Source organism: Schistocerca cancellata, chromosome 2 (genome assembly GCF_023864275.1).
Source record: "Schistocerca cancellata isolate TAMUIC-IGC-003103 chromosome 2, iqSchCanc2.1, whole genome shotgun sequence".
In the NCBI taxonomy this organism is placed as follows: Eukaryota; Metazoa; Arthropoda; class Insecta; order Orthoptera; family Acrididae; genus Schistocerca; species Schistocerca cancellata.
Window position 1 is genome coordinate 497,576,439 of NC_064627.1, and position 18,304 is coordinate 497,594,742.

The 18,304-nt window shown below is 46.5% G+C and overlaps 1 protein-coding gene across 1 annotated transcript in view; it reads left to right on the plus strand.

Moving 5' to 3' along the window:
* LOC126155690 (dynein axonemal heavy chain 8-like) overlaps window positions 1-18,304 on the plus strand; it is a 622,476-nt gene that overhangs the window by 204,455 nt on the left and 399,717 nt on the right. Inside the window, exon 16 of the mRNA XM_049916245.1 lies at window positions 6,367-6,539. Within this exon, the coding sequence (XP_049772202.1) occupies window positions 6,367-6,539 (173 nt within the window). The remainder of the gene's footprint in view (window positions 1-6,366; window positions 6,540-18,304) is intronic.

Here is an 18,304-nt window from a genome sequence, read left to right on the forward strand (position 1 = left end):
TTTCAGATGTTACATGCCGTACACACCAACTCCTCTGTCCGATGGAGCATAAAACGTGATTCATCCCAAATTGCCACCTGACGCCATTCAGCGGACGTCCAGTTGCGCTACTGGCGTGCAAATACCAGCCTCCTTCGCCGGTGAACAGCTATCAGCATGGATGCGTGAACCAGGCTTCTGCTGTGGAGACCCAACGCAGCAATACCCGCTGAACGGTCGTTGAAAAGACATTGTTGGTAGCCCGTTGGTTCATCTGGGTGATCAGTTGCTCAAAAGTTGCACGTCTATTCGCCCGCACACATCTCCGGGACCGCCGTTCTCCCCAGTCGTCTATGGCCCGTGGTGCACCACAGTTGCCTCTGCTCCGGTTTCGGGTTGGGTTGATTTGGGGGAGGAGACCAAACTGCGAGGTTATCGGTCTCATCGGATTAGGGAAGGATGGGGAACGAAGTCGGCCGTGCCCTTTCAAAGGAAACATCCCAGCATTTGCCTGAAGCGATTTAGGGAAATCACAGAAAACCTAAATCAGGTTAGCCGGACGCGGTATTGAACCGTCGTCCTTCCGAATACGAATCCAGTGTGCTAACCACTGCGCCACCTCACTCGGTCCCGGTTTCGGAATGCGCCATTTTGCCATGCACATATACATAACGGCAACACGTGAACAGTTTACAGACTTAGCCGTTTCGGGAATGCTTCCACCCTTGGCCCAAAATCCAATGGTCATGCCCCTTTGGACATCAGATAAATCCCTCCTTTCCGCATTACGACAACGACACGCTTTATATACCATCCATTGCAAGTGGTGCTGCTTGCCGTCTCTGAGTAGTTGTTGCACATGACGTCGAACGTAGGGGATGGTCACATTAATGTGACTGAACCGTGTATTTGTACTGAGGTGACATAAGTCGTGGATCTCTTAGTATCGTGATGGTGTCGCACCTTCTTTTGCCCGGCGTATTGCAGCAACGTGACGTGGCATGGACTCAACAAGTCGTTGGAAGTTCCAGAAATATTGAGCCATGCTGCTTCTATAGTCGCCCGTAATACATTGCGAAAGTGTTGCCGGTGCAGGATTTTGTACACGAACTGACCTCTCGATTATATCTCATAAATGTCCAATGGATGCCAAATCATTTGCTCGAATTTCCCGAATGTTCTTCAAACAAATCGCGAACAATTGTGGCCTGGTGACATTTTGCATTATCATCCATAAAAATTCCATTGTTGTTTGAGAGCATGAAGTCCATGAAGGGCTGCAAATGGTCTCCAAGTAGACGAACATAACCATTTCCAATCATTGATCTGTTCAGTTGGACCAGAGGACCCAGCCATGTAAACACAGTCTACAACATCATGGAGCCACCGTCAGCTTGCACAGTGCCTTGTTGACAACTTGAGTTCTTGGCCTTACGGCGTCTACGCCACACTCGAACTCTACAGTTAGCTCTTATGCACTAAAATCAGGACTCATGTGACCGGGTCACGGTTTTCCAGTCGTCTAGGGTCCAGCCAATGTGGTCATGAGCCCAGGAGAGCACTGCAGGCGATGGCGTGCTGTTCGTCTGTTGCCATAGCCTATCACACCAAATTTCGCCGCACTGTCCTAACGGATACGTTCATCGTACGTCCCACATTGACTTCTGCAGTTTTTCACGCAGTGTTGCTAGTCTGTTAACATTCATAACAATATGAAAAAGCCGCTTCTGTCGGTCGTTAAGTGAAGGCCGTCGGTCACTGCGTTGTCCGAGGTGAGAGGTAATGCCTGAAATTTGGTATTCTCGGCACACTCTTGACAGTGTGGATCTCGGAATATTGGGTTCCCTAACGATTTCCGAAATGGGACGTCCCGTACGTCTAGCTCCAACTATGATTCCGCATTCAAATCTGTTAATTCCAGTTGTGCGTCCATAATCACGCCGGAAACCTTTTCATATGAATCCCCTGAGTACAAATGACAACTCCACCAATGCACTGCCCTTTCATACCTTGTGTACGTGATACCACCGCTGTCTTTATTTGTGCATATCGCTATCCCATGACTTGTCACCTCTTTATACTAAAAAACATACACCACATATATAAATAAATGCGCCTTGATGGCAATTAATGACCATTCAATGCAGATGCAGTCTTTGTCCAACCTCTTGCGTTAATCAGCTTGAAGCTACGAGCGATAAGGGTAATGGAGAGGGGACGCTGCGTATGTAGTGTGCGACAAGTTGGGACTTGGGCTGGAGGGGACGCGTGCTCCCATAACCGAAGGGATTAAGACGACCGCTCGCGTGAAGCAGGAAATCAGGGTTCGAGCCCCGGCCCGTCACAAATTTTCACTTGTCTCCACTGAATATATTTCCGTGCCCGATTGCGACTGATGTCGGTATTTCGATTCCGTCAGCAAAAGCGTTACTAGCTAAAGCATTTCTCTGTGGAAGGTACCAGCTAATTTTCTTCTCTTTCTAAATCCAAATTATTAAAAGCAAACATTTTTATACGTAATAATTTGCGGTTTTACAGTTACTTAATGAATTCGTTTTAGAGCAGATAGCTTCTGTTTTGCACTTAGAGTTAATTTGGAGAGGAGTACATTGAATTTTTGATTACATATACTTTGGCAGTATAATCTCGAGGATAATTTCTTCTATTGACTTGGTGTTAATAATGGTCCCGGTTTTTATCAGTTGTTTGAATAAAACGCAGGTTTCCTTTTTAGTTCTTCAAACAGTCCATAAAAATCTCTTCGTGTACTTTTGACACAGACGATAAATTCCATTTTCATCGTGACAGTGATATCAAACTCTCTTGCGTATGATCCAAATAGCCAACAACTTGCCACGGTTGATAATCAGCTAGTACCGAGTTAGAAGCATGCTAACCCAATTTTCTCCTCGCGCTTCGTTACATACATGTTGACTCGATCATACTTCCAAAACCAAAGATTCACAAGTGCAATGATACAGTCCCAAGAAATTGCATTGGTGCGAAAAAAACAGGACGTCCAAGAAGGAATGGTCAATATTCAACGATATGATATGAACGCTTATTTGAAGGAAAATTCTTCATACGCACATATTCCCTATTCTGAATGGCTTCCAAGATAGACCACATTTAATGTACAGTTTTACTAAAGGAACTGGGATTCACACACAACTGCTTTGAATCATACTTAACAGAGTGCAAAACGTTGTGCTGACTGATTCAAACGGTGTTGGAAAGGTAGCAAATTTTAATGATTGGGGATAAATCACAAAGTGAGTCCTACAGGCTTCAATTTTGGGTCTTCTACTCTTTGTACAACAAAAAGACATCCCAAGCAAAGAAACTGAAAGCAACGAGGCACGTTGGGCTAGAGCAAAATCTCAAAGAGGTTGGATGGATAAGGCACATACTTGCGTGCTACTAGCCCAAAACAAATGTACATTAAATATGTTCTGTCTCGGATCCTATCTGGAATTTGGCATATGTCTAAGGAAGTTTTTCGCTTCAAATGAGCGTTCGTGTCATATTCCTGAATAATGACCCTTTATCTTGGGACACCCCGTGTAACTATGACACAAATTTTTACGAAACTTCTTCGCTGATTGTGAATTCTTTGACATCAGCCGTTTTTGTGTATGGAAATTTCTGCACGAGTGGGACTCGAGCCCGCATTTCCAGCTCACCGCGAGCTGTCGCCTGAACCACTTCGGCTATCCGTGCACGCTTCCTGGACCGTTGTGAACCTCCATATGCCACACTGTTTATAGCCGCTAATACTCACTACATTACTTGGATTCCCGCAATAGAGAGAAAGAGAAAATAATGTTTTCAACATTATTATCGTCGTTTTGCCCATGCAGGAATGTATTACATAGTTCATATATGCATAGTTCTTCGTATCATATCCTGTGGAAGTTAGTGTGGGTGCATGTGAAAATCTCTGTGCAGGATTCTACTTATACTCCCATCAGACAATCTCAGGGCAGCTGCATGTTTAAATGCTGAACGCTTTGGAGATAGCTGGACGGACCTCTCACGCGCGACACGTTTTCCGGCGTTGTTACTGTCCGAAGTCGGCCAGTAGATTTTCTTTTTAGAGCGGAACCTGGAGTTCTAAAGTCCGATAACCAAACGCAAACAGTTTTCTATCAAGAGCAGAATCGTGTCGGCTTAGTTCGAACCGAATGCTACATGCTCGCTGAGTAATCGCAGAGCCGCCGTTATGAATATACACCTCGACAACTAAAGCATGATATCACCTAGCCAAGCCATTGCGCCTGCTCAAAATGGCACGTACACCGCCATCGATCGATGCCCCCTCCACCGCTGTATCTCTACCACAGCTCACACAGCGGGCTCTCCAGATACGGGAAGACTTTTTGCCAGACCCTGTAAATTCCGTTATTGTTTTTATTCAAAAGGAGAGGACGCCTACTCGTCATCGCCGAATTCGTCGAAATTCATGGTACATGTAGGGCGTGGAGAGACATGAAAGTGCCCCCGGTGGGAACTCCAGATGGCCAAGCGTTTGGAAATAAAAGGAATTTTTATATGGATCTATCACCATGTGCACCTTATCAATTGTCTCTGTGACAGTGTGTTTAGGAAGCGGTGTTTGCCTCCGCGGTCGCCGGCACAGTAGCTCAGCGTGTTCGGTCACAGGGTTAGCCGCCTTCTATAATAAAAAACTGAGTTAATGGAACGATTATGAACTTGAACAAGCGTCATAGGACGTCCGCCCCGAACATACAGAACGAACAATCACGAACAAAATGAGATTAAAAAAAGCGGTAAGAGAACGAATTCGTATCGTCGCGGGTTCGACTCCACCCAGCGGCAAATATTTTTGTGCTCCTTGGCAAATATGCGACGAACTGTTACAAGATGAGGACGGATTACCAACGTGCAGTATCAAAGTAATTCCCCCAAACGTACGCCACTAGTGCAACCCTGCGATGTATTTTTTTATCGTCAGGTAAAAAGCCAAATAAAAAATGTCAAAACTGCACTTACCTCATCGAGAAAGAAGAAGAAATCACTTCCCGAGAAGCTTGCATCAACCGACATTCCATTAAACATCACCAGCTATCCTCGCACGTATTCGGCGACATGCTGCGTTACGCTTGGTTCGCTGCTGGACTGTGCGATGAAAGAAGCTGTTTCCAGAACGTCAATCAAGTTCGTTTTTCTGTGGAGACAAAGAAACCATGTCACTGCGTAATGGCGGCGTTTATAACGTGCGCAAGATGCGGTCAAAATTATTGCTTTCCCTGTTTATTTGATGAATATAATTGATCAATTGCAAAAGAATGGAAGCATCGATTTACATACACGACGTTCCCGTGTACGCGTTAACTACAATCCATTTTTAAATGCTTGCAGTCCTGCATTTCATCCTATGCCTATACTTTTTGTGCTTATATAAATTAATAAAATAACATATATGGTTCAAAATGGCTTTGAGCACTATGCGACTTAACTTCTGAGGTCATCAGTTGCCTAGAACTTAGAACTAGTTAAACCTAACTAACTTAAGGACATCACACACATCCATGCCCGATGCAGGATTCGAACCTGTGACCGTAGCGGTCGCTCTGCTCCAGACTGTAGCGCCTAGAACTGCACGGCCACTACGGCCGGAAACATATATGATGATGCGGTCAATTGTGATGTCAATAGTGTACGCATTGCCAAGGAGCACAAAAATATTTAGCACTGGGCGGAGTCGAATCTGCGATCCTTTGAACGCGAATCCGATCCATTTCTGTTTTTTTTTTGATCTCATTTTTTCGTTAGTGTTTGTATTTGTTCGGGGCGGAAGTTCCATGATTCTTTGTTCGAGTTCATCGTCCATCCATGAGCTCAGTTTTTTTTTTTTTTTTTTTTTTTTTTTTTTCCAGAGGGCAGCTAACCCACTGACCGAACACGCCGAGCTACCGTGCCGGCGTGAGGAGTAGGCGTCCTCTCCTTGTCAGATCCGTTTTCAATCAGATGTAAAGCACTATTCTTCTCTGAGCTACAGCATTTACGTCTTTCGATCACAGAAACAAATATTCACGTAAGCTTTAAACAAGAAACGAGCCTGCAAATAACCGAAAACCGAGCAGAAATAACGGGCTCTTCTCCCAAAATCGAAGGATGCGTAAGTGCACAAGAAACGGCATCGGAATCCTCGCTTTAGAAAACAGGCATCTATAGGTTCAATACTGCTCACAGAGCACCAGCCTAGGATCGTTATAACGTACTTTTCAGTCCTAGTTTCTTAGACTCACCAATATGGCGTACTATAATCGTTGCCGCCTTTACTACTACGGCGTTAGGGCATCTCCATCGACACTTGTTGTTAAAAACTGACTTAGCTATGACGCCCCGTCGTACGCGTGGCAGGTCGCCGCCGAGCCAGCCGCCGCTGCTGCAGGCGTACCTGGTGCTGACGCTGCCCACGGCGACTCTGCAGCCGACGCTGGAAGAGCTGCAGGCGGGCGTGGCGAAAACGCTGACCACGGCGCTCGACACGCATCGCAGCATTCTGCTCTGGGGGCAGCGCTCCACGGCCCCAGGCAAGCTAATACTACCCTGCATATAACTGAAAACTACAATTAGCGCAAGGAGAACATTTCTCGACCTGGTACAGAGGTGCTATTTACATCCATAAATTTCTGTTGTAACCGTTTCAGTGGCACGTGACTTGATGGTGACGGTGGCAATTATTTCCATGTCGCTGATGTCCATGAGTTAGGGAAAAATACAAAACACCGCGAGTAATGCATGTTTGAACATAAATGCAGATACTAACCAAGCCTGCAGGTTGCGCTGTTCACAAACGACACCTGTGCAATGTCTTCAATCGTGGCCAAAATAGTGTTTTCTGTAGTGTTCTGCGCCTCCACCACATTAGTTTCCCAGATACTGCGTTCTCTGGAATTCTAAGCTTGGTAGTAGCGTGGCGGTTCTAGCACTGAACATCAAACAAATTGTGTCCAAAATCCATAGTAATATTATAAATGCGAAAGTAACACTATCTTTGCCCGCCCGGTTGGCCGTGCGGTCTAACGCACGGCTTTCCGGGCGGGAAGGAGCAGTTGATCCCCGGCACGAATCCGCCCGGCGGACTTGTGTCGAGGTCGGGTGAGCCGGCCAGTCTGTGGATGGTTTTTAGGCGGTTTTCCATCTGCCACGGCGAATGCGGGCTGGTTCCCCTTATTCCGCCTCAGCTACACTATGCCGGCGATTACTGCACAAACAAGTTATCCACGTACGCGTACACCACGATTACTCCACCACGCAAACATAGGGGATACACTCGTCTGGTGTGAGACGTTCCTGGGGGTCCCACAGGGGGCCGAACCGCACAATAACCCTGGGTTCGGTGTGTGGCGGCGGAGTGGTGAAGTGGACTGCGGTAGTCGTCGTGGGTTTGTGGACCACTGCGGCTGCGGCGGGGACGGAGCCTCTCCGTCGTTTCTAGGCCCCCGGTTAAAATACAATACAACACTATCAGTTACGTTTTCACGATTAAACCGCTGAATCGACTATGACAAAATTTTGTGGTGAGATAGCTTGAACGCTCAGGAAGAACATAAGCTACTTAAGAAAGTGTGTAGTACAACACATTTATTGATTTGAAGAACATTACGCGAAATACAGAGGAATAATTACTCTTCAGAAAAGCAATTTACTCTTTGACTTTCGAACTTCATATTTATTAAAATGATTTTATTGCTTGATATGTTCTACAAATACGATTCAATTTAATGAATATAATGTTTATACAATCCTCTACCTGTTTAATCCTTACTTCCATACTAACATCAGTCACAAATCCGTCACATTTTAGCCGCTGAGTGTCATACGTTTTTTATAACTTCTTAGTTGCGTTCCAATTTTCGTGAACAGCTCGTGGTCACACGTTTGGCATTGCTGTTCAACGATCATGGGTTCCCGGGCACAATTCCCGACCAGATCGGTTTTTTTTCTGCTCGCTTCTGGATGTATGCGTTGTCCTCATCATCATTTTATCATAATCGACGGGCACCGAAGTGGAGTCAAATAAATAGTCTTGCATCAAGCTCCCGAACATCCCAACCGGGGGTCTCCCAGGCAATAAAGCAATACGCACATTTCATTTCACTTTACTAAAACGCGAGCACAGCCGTGGGTAACAGCTAGAATACAATGCTTATATAATCCTCAGCATGTTTAATCCATGTCAACTATACTTCCATACTAATATTATACATGCGAAAGTAAGTCTGTATGTGAAGTATTTACGACTAAACCGCTGAAACGATATCCACCAAATTTGTCGTGAGATAGCTTGAATCCAGATAAGGAAGATAGGCTACTTTACAAGGTATGTAGTGCAATGTTTAATCCATATTTCCATACTAATACCAGTAATATTAATTGCGAAAGTAACTCACTCTGTTACGTTTTCACGGCTGTACCGTTAAACCGATTTCGATGGTATTTGGTATGGAGACAGTCTTAGCGCTGAGGAAGACCATAGGCTACTTCAGAAAATTGTATCTTTTTGAATACTGTTAACATTTCTTAATATGGTATACGCGAGTGGCATGCAGATGACGCTGGCGCCCCACTAGAACTCTACCTCAGCACGAATGTGGTGAATAGAGATATTTTTCAAATGTAATTAGAAAATATAATGTATGCTTTCAGATTCAAAGTACAGCAAACTAATGGAAACACACTTATTATGGACCTGCATACTGCCACCGCAAACATTTTTTATACATACGGCTCTACGCCCATATGAACACAGACATCTTGTCGAATACCTAACTTACTTACAATCACCCATCATAACTCAACAACTGATATGAGATTGAAACAGCGGGTAACAGCTAGTTGTTAATAAAAGGAATTTTTCTCACTCGTCGGCCTTTTCCGTCGCTTTTGCCCGCCCCCGGTAGCTGAGTGGTCAGCGCGACGGAATGTCAGTCCTAAGGGCAAGAGTTTGCTTTCCGCAGCGCTACGGCGAGGACGTCTTGTTTACGACCCGTCCGCGCGTTCGCTAGCGCCCGTAGTTGTTTACTAGTGCGTTGCCTCTAGTTTAGAGTCCATCACTACCGACGCAACATTCATACAGACAAACCACCATCAAGATCATTTTTCAACCTGATCATGCACGACCGCGAGCTTTTGAAGTGTAACGTTTTCTATGTGACGACGTTAAAGTTGAATCGCGAGACATAATTGGTATCCATCTTTCTAACACGGGCAGTGTTGTCTACGTCAAGTTAGTAAGTGACGAGATGTGCAACAGAATCGTGCGCGCACATGCGAACGATATTAAATTCAAACATTCTGATGGCCATATTGGGGCGGTCTCTATCGATCACGCGGGGCTTGGCCTCCGTACGATACGCGTCTTCGAACTCCCTTTCGAAGTACCACCGGACGTAGTCACCGCGGCTTTCCAGCCCTACGGCAGAGTGATCAGCCATATGGCCGAAAAATGGACCACCTTTACAACGTTCCCCGTTCTTAACGGGATACGACAGATCAAAATTGAACTGACCAAACATCTATCGTCATATCTTGTCATCAGCGGATGTAAGGCGATCGTTATGTATGACGGTCAGCCACGCACTTGCTCTGGTTGTGGCCAAGAAGGGCACGTCCGGTCGGATTGTCTCCGACGACGACTTACTCAAATCCCGACAGGTGAATCTATGACTCCTTCTACGGTGACGACCCTTCCTCTCAATTACGCCGAAGTTGCACGGGCAGCAACCCTTTCCGATGCTGAGCGCATTAGTCCGATAGCCGCCCCCGATAGCGAGACCATGATGGATTCTGCAGTACCGGATCCGGCCTCTACAACGGCGCCCCCTCCTGAGTATAATCACCGACCGACCTTGCAAGAAAGCACGGATGCCAGGATGGACATTCACCCACAGGTTGTGCCGACAACGGCTTTTCTTCCTGACACCGGAGCAACTGAAGAAATCCACCCACATTCGGACACTGAAACGCACGTCTGTAAACAGCGTTCCCCGCGGAAACACAAGAGGCCGCGGCGTGCTCCATCGGACGAGTGCTTGTAGCGATCGTCTGACATGGACTGTGTACACTCCGACGACGGTACGGGCAGTACAGAGGCCACAGTAACATTCCAACTAATAGATCGCCACGGTGACGGCGTCAGTCCCTTCGACCCCACAGAACAGCAGGATCACAAGCAGACAGCCGCTGCCGATTCCCAGCCAGTAGCGCTGAATGAGTCAGCACCGAGTGCCACAGTAGCCACTAACAGCCACCAACAGCCGATGGTATTTCATGGCGACTGGGCGGACGACTGTGAGGAAAACTCCTTGCCCAATGTGTCGGACGGCACGCGGGGAAATTTACCCCACCAGTGTTGATCCTTTCCCGCCATCAGATACAGTGATGAGACAGCCTTACAAGGGTACTGATGGCCAACACGGGTGCTATGGATAGACCTCAAACTTATCGCGTTGCAACTATAAACATCAACACTATACGGACGCGCGCTAAGTTATCCTTGCTTCAGGATATGTTGAACTCTGCTTCCATCGATATAGCCCTTCTCCAGGAAGTGTACGTCGACGACTTCCCAGGCATGTACGGTTACGATGCTTGCGTCTCTCCAGCTTCCCCTACAGGCAGCGGTGTCTTTGTACTTCTTCGGGAAGGGATAGTGGCGGACGATATCCTCTCACAGTACTGGGTGTCCGCCTTATCAATATCTACGCACCTTCCGGGACGGACAAACGTCGCGAACGTTCACGATTCTATGCGGAAGACGTCGCCCCGCTCTTCCAAGGCCGCCAAGACCATCTGGTGTTTGGAGGTGACTACAATTGCGTACTGGCGCTCAGAGACCAACTCCCACGTCATAATCCGTGCCCGGAACTCGAGACGCTAATTCGAGACTTGCAGATGGTGGTCACTTGGAAACATCTTCACGGCCACCGACCGGGATTCACACACTTCACGAGTCACTCTTCCAGTCGTATTGACCGGATTTATGTCTCACTCTCTCTCGCCGCTGGAACACAGGGTGCGGAACTGTGGCCTGCAGCCTTCTCGGACCACTCAGCTTACATTTGTGCCGTCACCCTGCGGCGGCAACAAGTGTGGAGAAGCCGCTGCCCGTGGAAATTAAACATCGCTCACTTGTCGTACCCAGGTTGCCGCCAAGCCGTTGAGGATACGTGGCATGCGTGTGGAAATCGCATCCGTGCATGTCCCACAACGATCCGCTGGTGGTTGGACTGCGCCAAACCGGCACTGAGGCGAACGTTGATAACCTACGGTCGCGACCACGCTGCTTGGCGTAGACATACACTCGACTTTTACTTCCGGGTACTGCGCGACTGCGATGCTATGGCGCCGTCTCCGGAACGACAAACAGCGCTCCACCGTGCCATGGCTCAGATCATCGTTAATATGCGACGCGGCCTGGAGGGGTGGTCATCCGCTGGAGGACGCATGATCGGATACCGAGCGAACACCCGTCGATGTTCCACGTCCTTCGTCAACGTAAACGACGCCAACGAGCGCTGATACGCTTCATCGACACGGAGGACGGTCGTCGCCTCAGCACGCAACAAGACATAGACACAGCGTTCTACGATCATTATTCCCAGCTCTATTCCGCTCAGACCCCTGATCCGACAGTACTGGAGGACGTCTCTCAGACGATTCACGGCACCATCATCCCGGCAATGGAAGCGGCCTTGATGGAAGAAATTACAGAAGAAGTGATCGACGCCATTAGAAAAGGAGCTGTCAACAAGTCTCCGGGTCCTGATGGCCTCCCCTTGGAATTTTACCGGACTTTTCAATATTTATTAGCCTCCCGATGGACGGACGTCTGTCGCGAACTATTATCCCCGGAAGTGCCGCTCCCTGCGGCCCTTGTGGAAGGGATGATTATTCCTGTTCACAAACCATCCGGTGGCTCACGACTGCAGGACTACCGCCCGTTGACGCTATTGAACTGCGACTTTAAGATTTTTTCTCGACTGTTGGCGGCGCGGATACACCAGACTTTACGAAATGTTATCTCACCCGATCAAACGTCATTAGGAGGCGACAATAATATTCAAACAGCACTCAGTGAATATCGTGACTTGATCTAACTGGCGAGGGCATGTCGTCTGAAGGGTGCACTGGCGGCAATCGATTTTAGTCAAGCTTTCGACCGAGTGGACCACGACTATTTGGAAGCGCTCCTCCAACATATGCGGTAGCCACAGCCATTCGTCACTCTCGTCATGCGACTACTCCGTGGCGCGACGTCCAAGGCGATCGTCAACGGCCAACCTACGCAGCCCCTCACCATTTCTCGATCGATACGCCAAGTCTGCCCTCTGTCCACTTTACTTTACGCTGTGGCCATGGGACCACTCCTCTGCGGCCTACGCCAACGACTAACGGGTATGACGTTACGAGACCACACTTTCCGGTGTAAAGCGTACGCTGACGACCTGGTGACTGTCATCCGAAACGGCGACGACACTGCTAGCGCACTGAATTGGATAGCGAAATATAGCATGGCCACTGGTAGTCGTATCAACGTCGCAAAATCGGTGGCGATGAACATCGGGGTCGGACTGTCTGAGAACAGTGTCACCCCGTTACAGCTTAGAGATAGTTTGAAATGCCTCGGAATTGATTTCACAGACGATATACGACGAACCGCTGCTCACAACTTTCTACGGCTTTTACGAAATTTCGGACTGGAATTGCCAACAACCGCCTACGAGCCCTGGACATCGTCCAAAGGACCCAGTATGTCAACACACATTTAGCGTCACGCATTCCACACATCGCCCAGATATTACCAATACCGGTGATGTTAGCTCGCCGTATACTTGCGGCTTTTGGGTCCTTCGTGAGTTCAGGAATGCTTTTCAAGATCAAATATGAGACTTTCACCCTTCCCCCGGATCGGGGAGGGCTTGGCCTTTATCACGTTCATGACAGAGCGGTCGCCCTATTTGAGAGCACATTAATCAAACTATGGCACCGCCGTCCGGACAGTCTGACGAGTTTGTCAATAGAAGAACTAGCACCGCCCTCCCTGTTGCCACCTGTGCCGACACACCACGTCCCCTCCTCGCTCTTCTACATCGGTGTCTTTTACCTTGAACTCAGTTACGTTCGACTTGCCTTACCAGCGACTCAACTGGCGACGGCAAAGACGGTTTAGCGGGTCCTGCAACGTGGACGACCCGATAACGTCGTGAAGAGTAAGCACCCGAACGTCAACTGGCGAGTAGTGTGGAGGACAATTCACCACGTAACACTGGACACTGACGTCATGGCGATATGGTACATCACTGTCAACGGTAAGCAGGTGACCAGATCAAGGCTATATGCGATCCATATGGTAGACTCACCCACGCGCACGAGCTGTGGCGTTCAAGACAACGATGAACACCGTGTTAGCTGTGGCGAGTCTACGGCAGTGTGGCACTCAGTGAGGCAAATGTCAGCATACTTCCTTCGAGTAACGCCGAATCATGTCGACCCCAAGACTATCTTATTCCCGGATGAGACGTATTACCCACGCACTAAAACTAATGCAATGACGTGGCTTCATAGACATGCAGTGCATTATTTGTTTCAGGACGGCACTAAGGACAATTTAGACTTTTGGAAATATTTGCAGGAACGACATCGCAAGATCCTCCGTAACCCAAAGTATCGACAATATTTTTCCATTTATTTGTGGTGTGCGTTCCACGACCCTCCACGTAGCTGGAAATCACGGGTAAGAGAAGCTGAAATTACAGGACAGATGATATAACACTACACGGTACAACGTGGGATCTACCTTGGTCATTACGAGAAGTCATACCTGGATGATACAGCAGATGGAGAGTTTCGTCATGAACCCTCACACTCTGTAGCAGTATTTGCCTCATTTCCTCTTTTTGTCCCCGGTATGAAAAGGACTTTGCAAAAAAAAAAAAAAAAAAAAAAATGAAATAAAATAAATTAAGAAAAAAAGGGCCCGCGTTCGATTTCCGGCTGGGTCGGAGATTTTCTCCACTAAGGAACTGGGTGTTGTGTGCCCTAATCATCATCATTTCATCCCCATCCACGCGCAAGTCACCGAAGTGGCGTCAAATCGAAAGACTTGCACCCGGCGAGTGGTCTACACGACATTTATTTACGAGATGCATTCAAGTTCTAGGGCCTCCGATTTTTTTTCTCCGGACTGGAAACAGATAGAAACATGCGCATTGTTTTAAAATGAGGCCGCGTTCATTGTCAATACGTCCCAGAGATGGCAGCACCATACGGCAGATGGAATTTTACCGCCAGCGGCGAGAATGAGAACTGTTTTAAATACTTAAAATGGCGACGTTTTCCTTACTTGAACAACGTGCAATCATTCGTTTTCTAAATTTGCGTGGTGTGAAACCAATTGAAATTCATCAACAGTTGAAGGAGACATGTGGTGATGGAGTTAATGGATGTGTCGAAAGTGCGTTCGTGGGTGCAACAGTTTAATGAAGGCAGAACATCGTGTGACAACAAACTGAAACAACCTCGAGCTCACACAAGCCAGTCTGACGACATGATCGAGAAAGTGGAGAGAATTGTTTTGGGGGATCGCCGAATGACTGTTGAACAGATTGTCTCCAGAGTTGGCATTTCTGTGGGTTCTGTGCACACAATCCTGCATGACGACCTGAAAATGCGAAAAGTATCATCCAGGTGGGTGCCACGAATGCTGACGGACGACCACATGGCTGCCCATGTGGCATGTTGCCAAGCAATGTTGATGCGCAACGACAGTATGAAGGGGACTTTCTTTTCGTCGGTTGTGACAATGGATGAGACGTGGATGCCATTTTTCAATCCAGAAACAAAGCGCCAGTCAGCTCAATGGAAGCACACAGATTCACCGCCACCAAAAAAATTTCGGGTAACCGCCAGTGCTGAAAAAATGATGGTGTCCATGTTCTGGGACAGCGAGGGCGTAATCCTTACCCATTGCGTTCCAAAGGGCACTACGGTAACAGGTGCATCCTACGAAAATGTTTTGAAGAACAAATTCCTTCCTGCACTGCAACTAAAACGTCCGGGAAGGGCTGTGCGTGTGCTGATTCACCAAGACAACGCACCCGCATATCAAGCTAACGTTACGCAACAGTTTCTTCGTGATAACAACTTTGAAGTGATTCCTCATGCTTCCTTCTCACCTGACCTGGCTCCTAATGACTTTTGGCTTTTTCCAACAATGAGAGACACTCTCCGTGGCCGCACATTCACCAGCCGTGCTGCTATTGCCTCAGCGATTTTCCAGTGGTCAAAACAGACTCCTAAAGAAGCCTTCGCCGCTGCCATGGAATCATGGCGTCAGCGTTGTGAAAAATGTGTACGTCTGCAGGGCGATTACGTCGAGAAGTAACGCCAGTTTCATCGATTTCGGGTGAGTAGTTAATTAGAAAAAAAATCGGAGGCCTTAGAACTTGAATGTACCTCGTATTTAGCAACAGTTTGATGTTCATTACCTTATCATTTTCATGAAATTATATTCTGCCAAGCACTTAAGTGTTAATTGCAGAGAAGACACGTAGCTGTAGATCTTCAATGCCACGTCACTTGATCCTCTCAAGGCGGCTGCCCTCTTTCTCTTTCTCTCTCTCTCTCTCTCTCTCTCTTTCTATCTCTCTTTCTATCTCTCTCTCGCTCGCACGCGCGTCACACGCACACTCACTCACACACACACACATACGTGCATGCATACATACATACATACATACATACACACACACACACACACACACACACACACACACACACTAAAATTCGACGTATGAACAGCAGTTAACATGAGTGACTTAGAAGTAGATATCATCGGTGTAGCGTCCGCAGCTCGTGGTCGTGTGGTAGCGTTCTCGCTTCCCGCGCCCGGGTTCCCGGGTTCGATTCCCGGCGGGTTCAGGGATTTTCTCTGCCTTGTGATGACTGGGCGTTGTGTGATGTCCTTCTGTTAGTTAGGTTTAAGTAGTTCTAAGTTCTGGGGGACTGATGACCATAGATGTTCAGTCCCATAGTGCTCAGAGCCATTTGAACCATCATCGGTGTAGCGAAGCAGTTTCAATTTCTTAATGAAGGCAAAGCTTCCGGTCCGGAATGTATACCTGTTAGGTTCCTTTCATAGTATGTTGATAAAATAGCTCTTTACCTAACAGTCATATACAACCGCTCACTCGACGAAAATTCCGAACTTAAGGACTGGAAAGTTGTACAGGTCACACCAATACTCAAGAACGGAAATTCGACTGATCTGCCGAATTACAGACCCATATCACTAACGTCGATTTGGAGTAGGATTTTGGAACATATACTGTGTTCGATCATTATAAGTTACCTCGAAGAAAACGATCTATCGGCAAGTAGTGAGCACGGATTCAGAAAATATCGTACTTACCGAGTGCAACTAGCTCTTTATTCACGTTAAGTAATGAGTGATATCGACAGAGGATCTCAAATTGATTCCATATGTCTAGTTTTACAGAATGCTTTCAGCACAGTTCCTCGCGAGCGACTTCTTATCAAATTGTATGCCTATGGAGTGTCGTCTTAGTTGTGCGACTGGATTCGTGATTTTCGTCAAAAGGGTCACAGTTAGTAATGATTGGCTGAAAGTCATCACGCAGAACACAAGTGATATATGTCGTTCCCAAAGGAAGTGTTATAGGTCCTCTGCTGTTCCTAAGCTTTATAAATGATTTAGGAGACAATCTGAGCAACCCTCCTAGACTGATTACATATGGTCATATGATGTTATCATTTACTGTCTGTAAAGTCATCAGAAGATCAAAACCAATTGCAAAATGCTTTAGAAAAGATATCTGTATGACGCGAAAAGTGGCAACTGATTCTGTTGTTGTTGTGGTCTTCAGTCCGAAGACAGGTTTTATACAGCTCTCCATGCTACTTAACCTGTGCAAGCCTCTTCATCTTAGGATAACTACTGCAGCTTACATCCTGAATCCGCTTACTGCAACCATCTCTTGGTCTCTCTATACGATTTCTAGCCCCCACACTTCCCTTCGGCATTAAATTAGTGATGCCTTGATGTCTCAGAATGTTTCGTGTCAACTGATCCCTTCTTCCATTCATGTTATACCACAAGTATCTTTTCTCCCAATTCCATTCATTGCCTCCTCATTAGTTATCTTTAGGATTGTTCTGTAGCACCACATTTGAAAACCTTCTATTCTCTTTGTGTGTAAACTGTTTATCGTCCTCGTTTCACTTCCATACGTAGCTACACTCCATACAAAGAGTTTCAGAAGAGACTTCCTAACACTTAAATCTATATTCCATGTTAACAAGTTTCTCTTCTTTAGGAACGCTATTCTTGCCATTGTCAGTCAGCGTTTTATATTCTCTCTACTTCGGCCATCATCAGTTATTTTGATGCCCAAATAATTCTACTTTAAATGTGTTATTTCCTAATCTAATTCCCACAGCATCACTTGATTTAATTCGACAACATCCCATTATCCTTGTTTTGATTTTGTTGATGTTCATCTTGTATCCTCCTTACAAGACTGTCCATTCCGTTCAGCTGCTCTTCCAAGTCCTGTGCTGTCTCTTAACAGAATTACAATGTCATCGGCAGATCTCAAAGCTTTTATTTCTTCTCCCTGGACTTTAATTCTTACTCCAAATTTATCTTTTGTTTCCTTTATTGCTTGCTCAATATACAGATTAAATAACATCGAGAATAAGTTACAACCACCGCTTTCCTTTAATGCCCATCGACTCTTATAACTGCCGTCTAGTTTCTGTACAAGTTGTCAATAGCCTTTCACTCCCTGATTTTACTCCTGCTACCTTCAGAATTTGAAAGAGATTATTCCAGTCAACCTTGTCAAAAGCTTTCTCTAAGTCTACAAATGCTATAAACGTAAATTTGTCTTTGTTTAACTTATCTTCTAAGATAAGTCGTAGGGTCATTGTTGCCTCGCATGTACCTACATTTCTCGGGATTCCAAACTGATCTTCCCCGAGGGCGACTTCTACCAGTTTTCCATTCTTCCGTAAATAATTCATGTTACTATTTTGCAACCATGGCTTATTAAACTGATAGTTCGGTAATATTCACACTTCCAGGCCCTGGTTTCTTTGGAATTGGAATTATTTCATTCTTCTTGAAATGTTGGGGCTTTATGCCTGTCTCATACATCTTGCACACCAGTAGCTCTGACGGAAGGTCGTCTATTCCTACTGCCTTATTTCGACTTAGGTCTTTCAGTGCGTGGTCAGATTCTTCTCGTAGTATCATCTTTCCCATGTCATC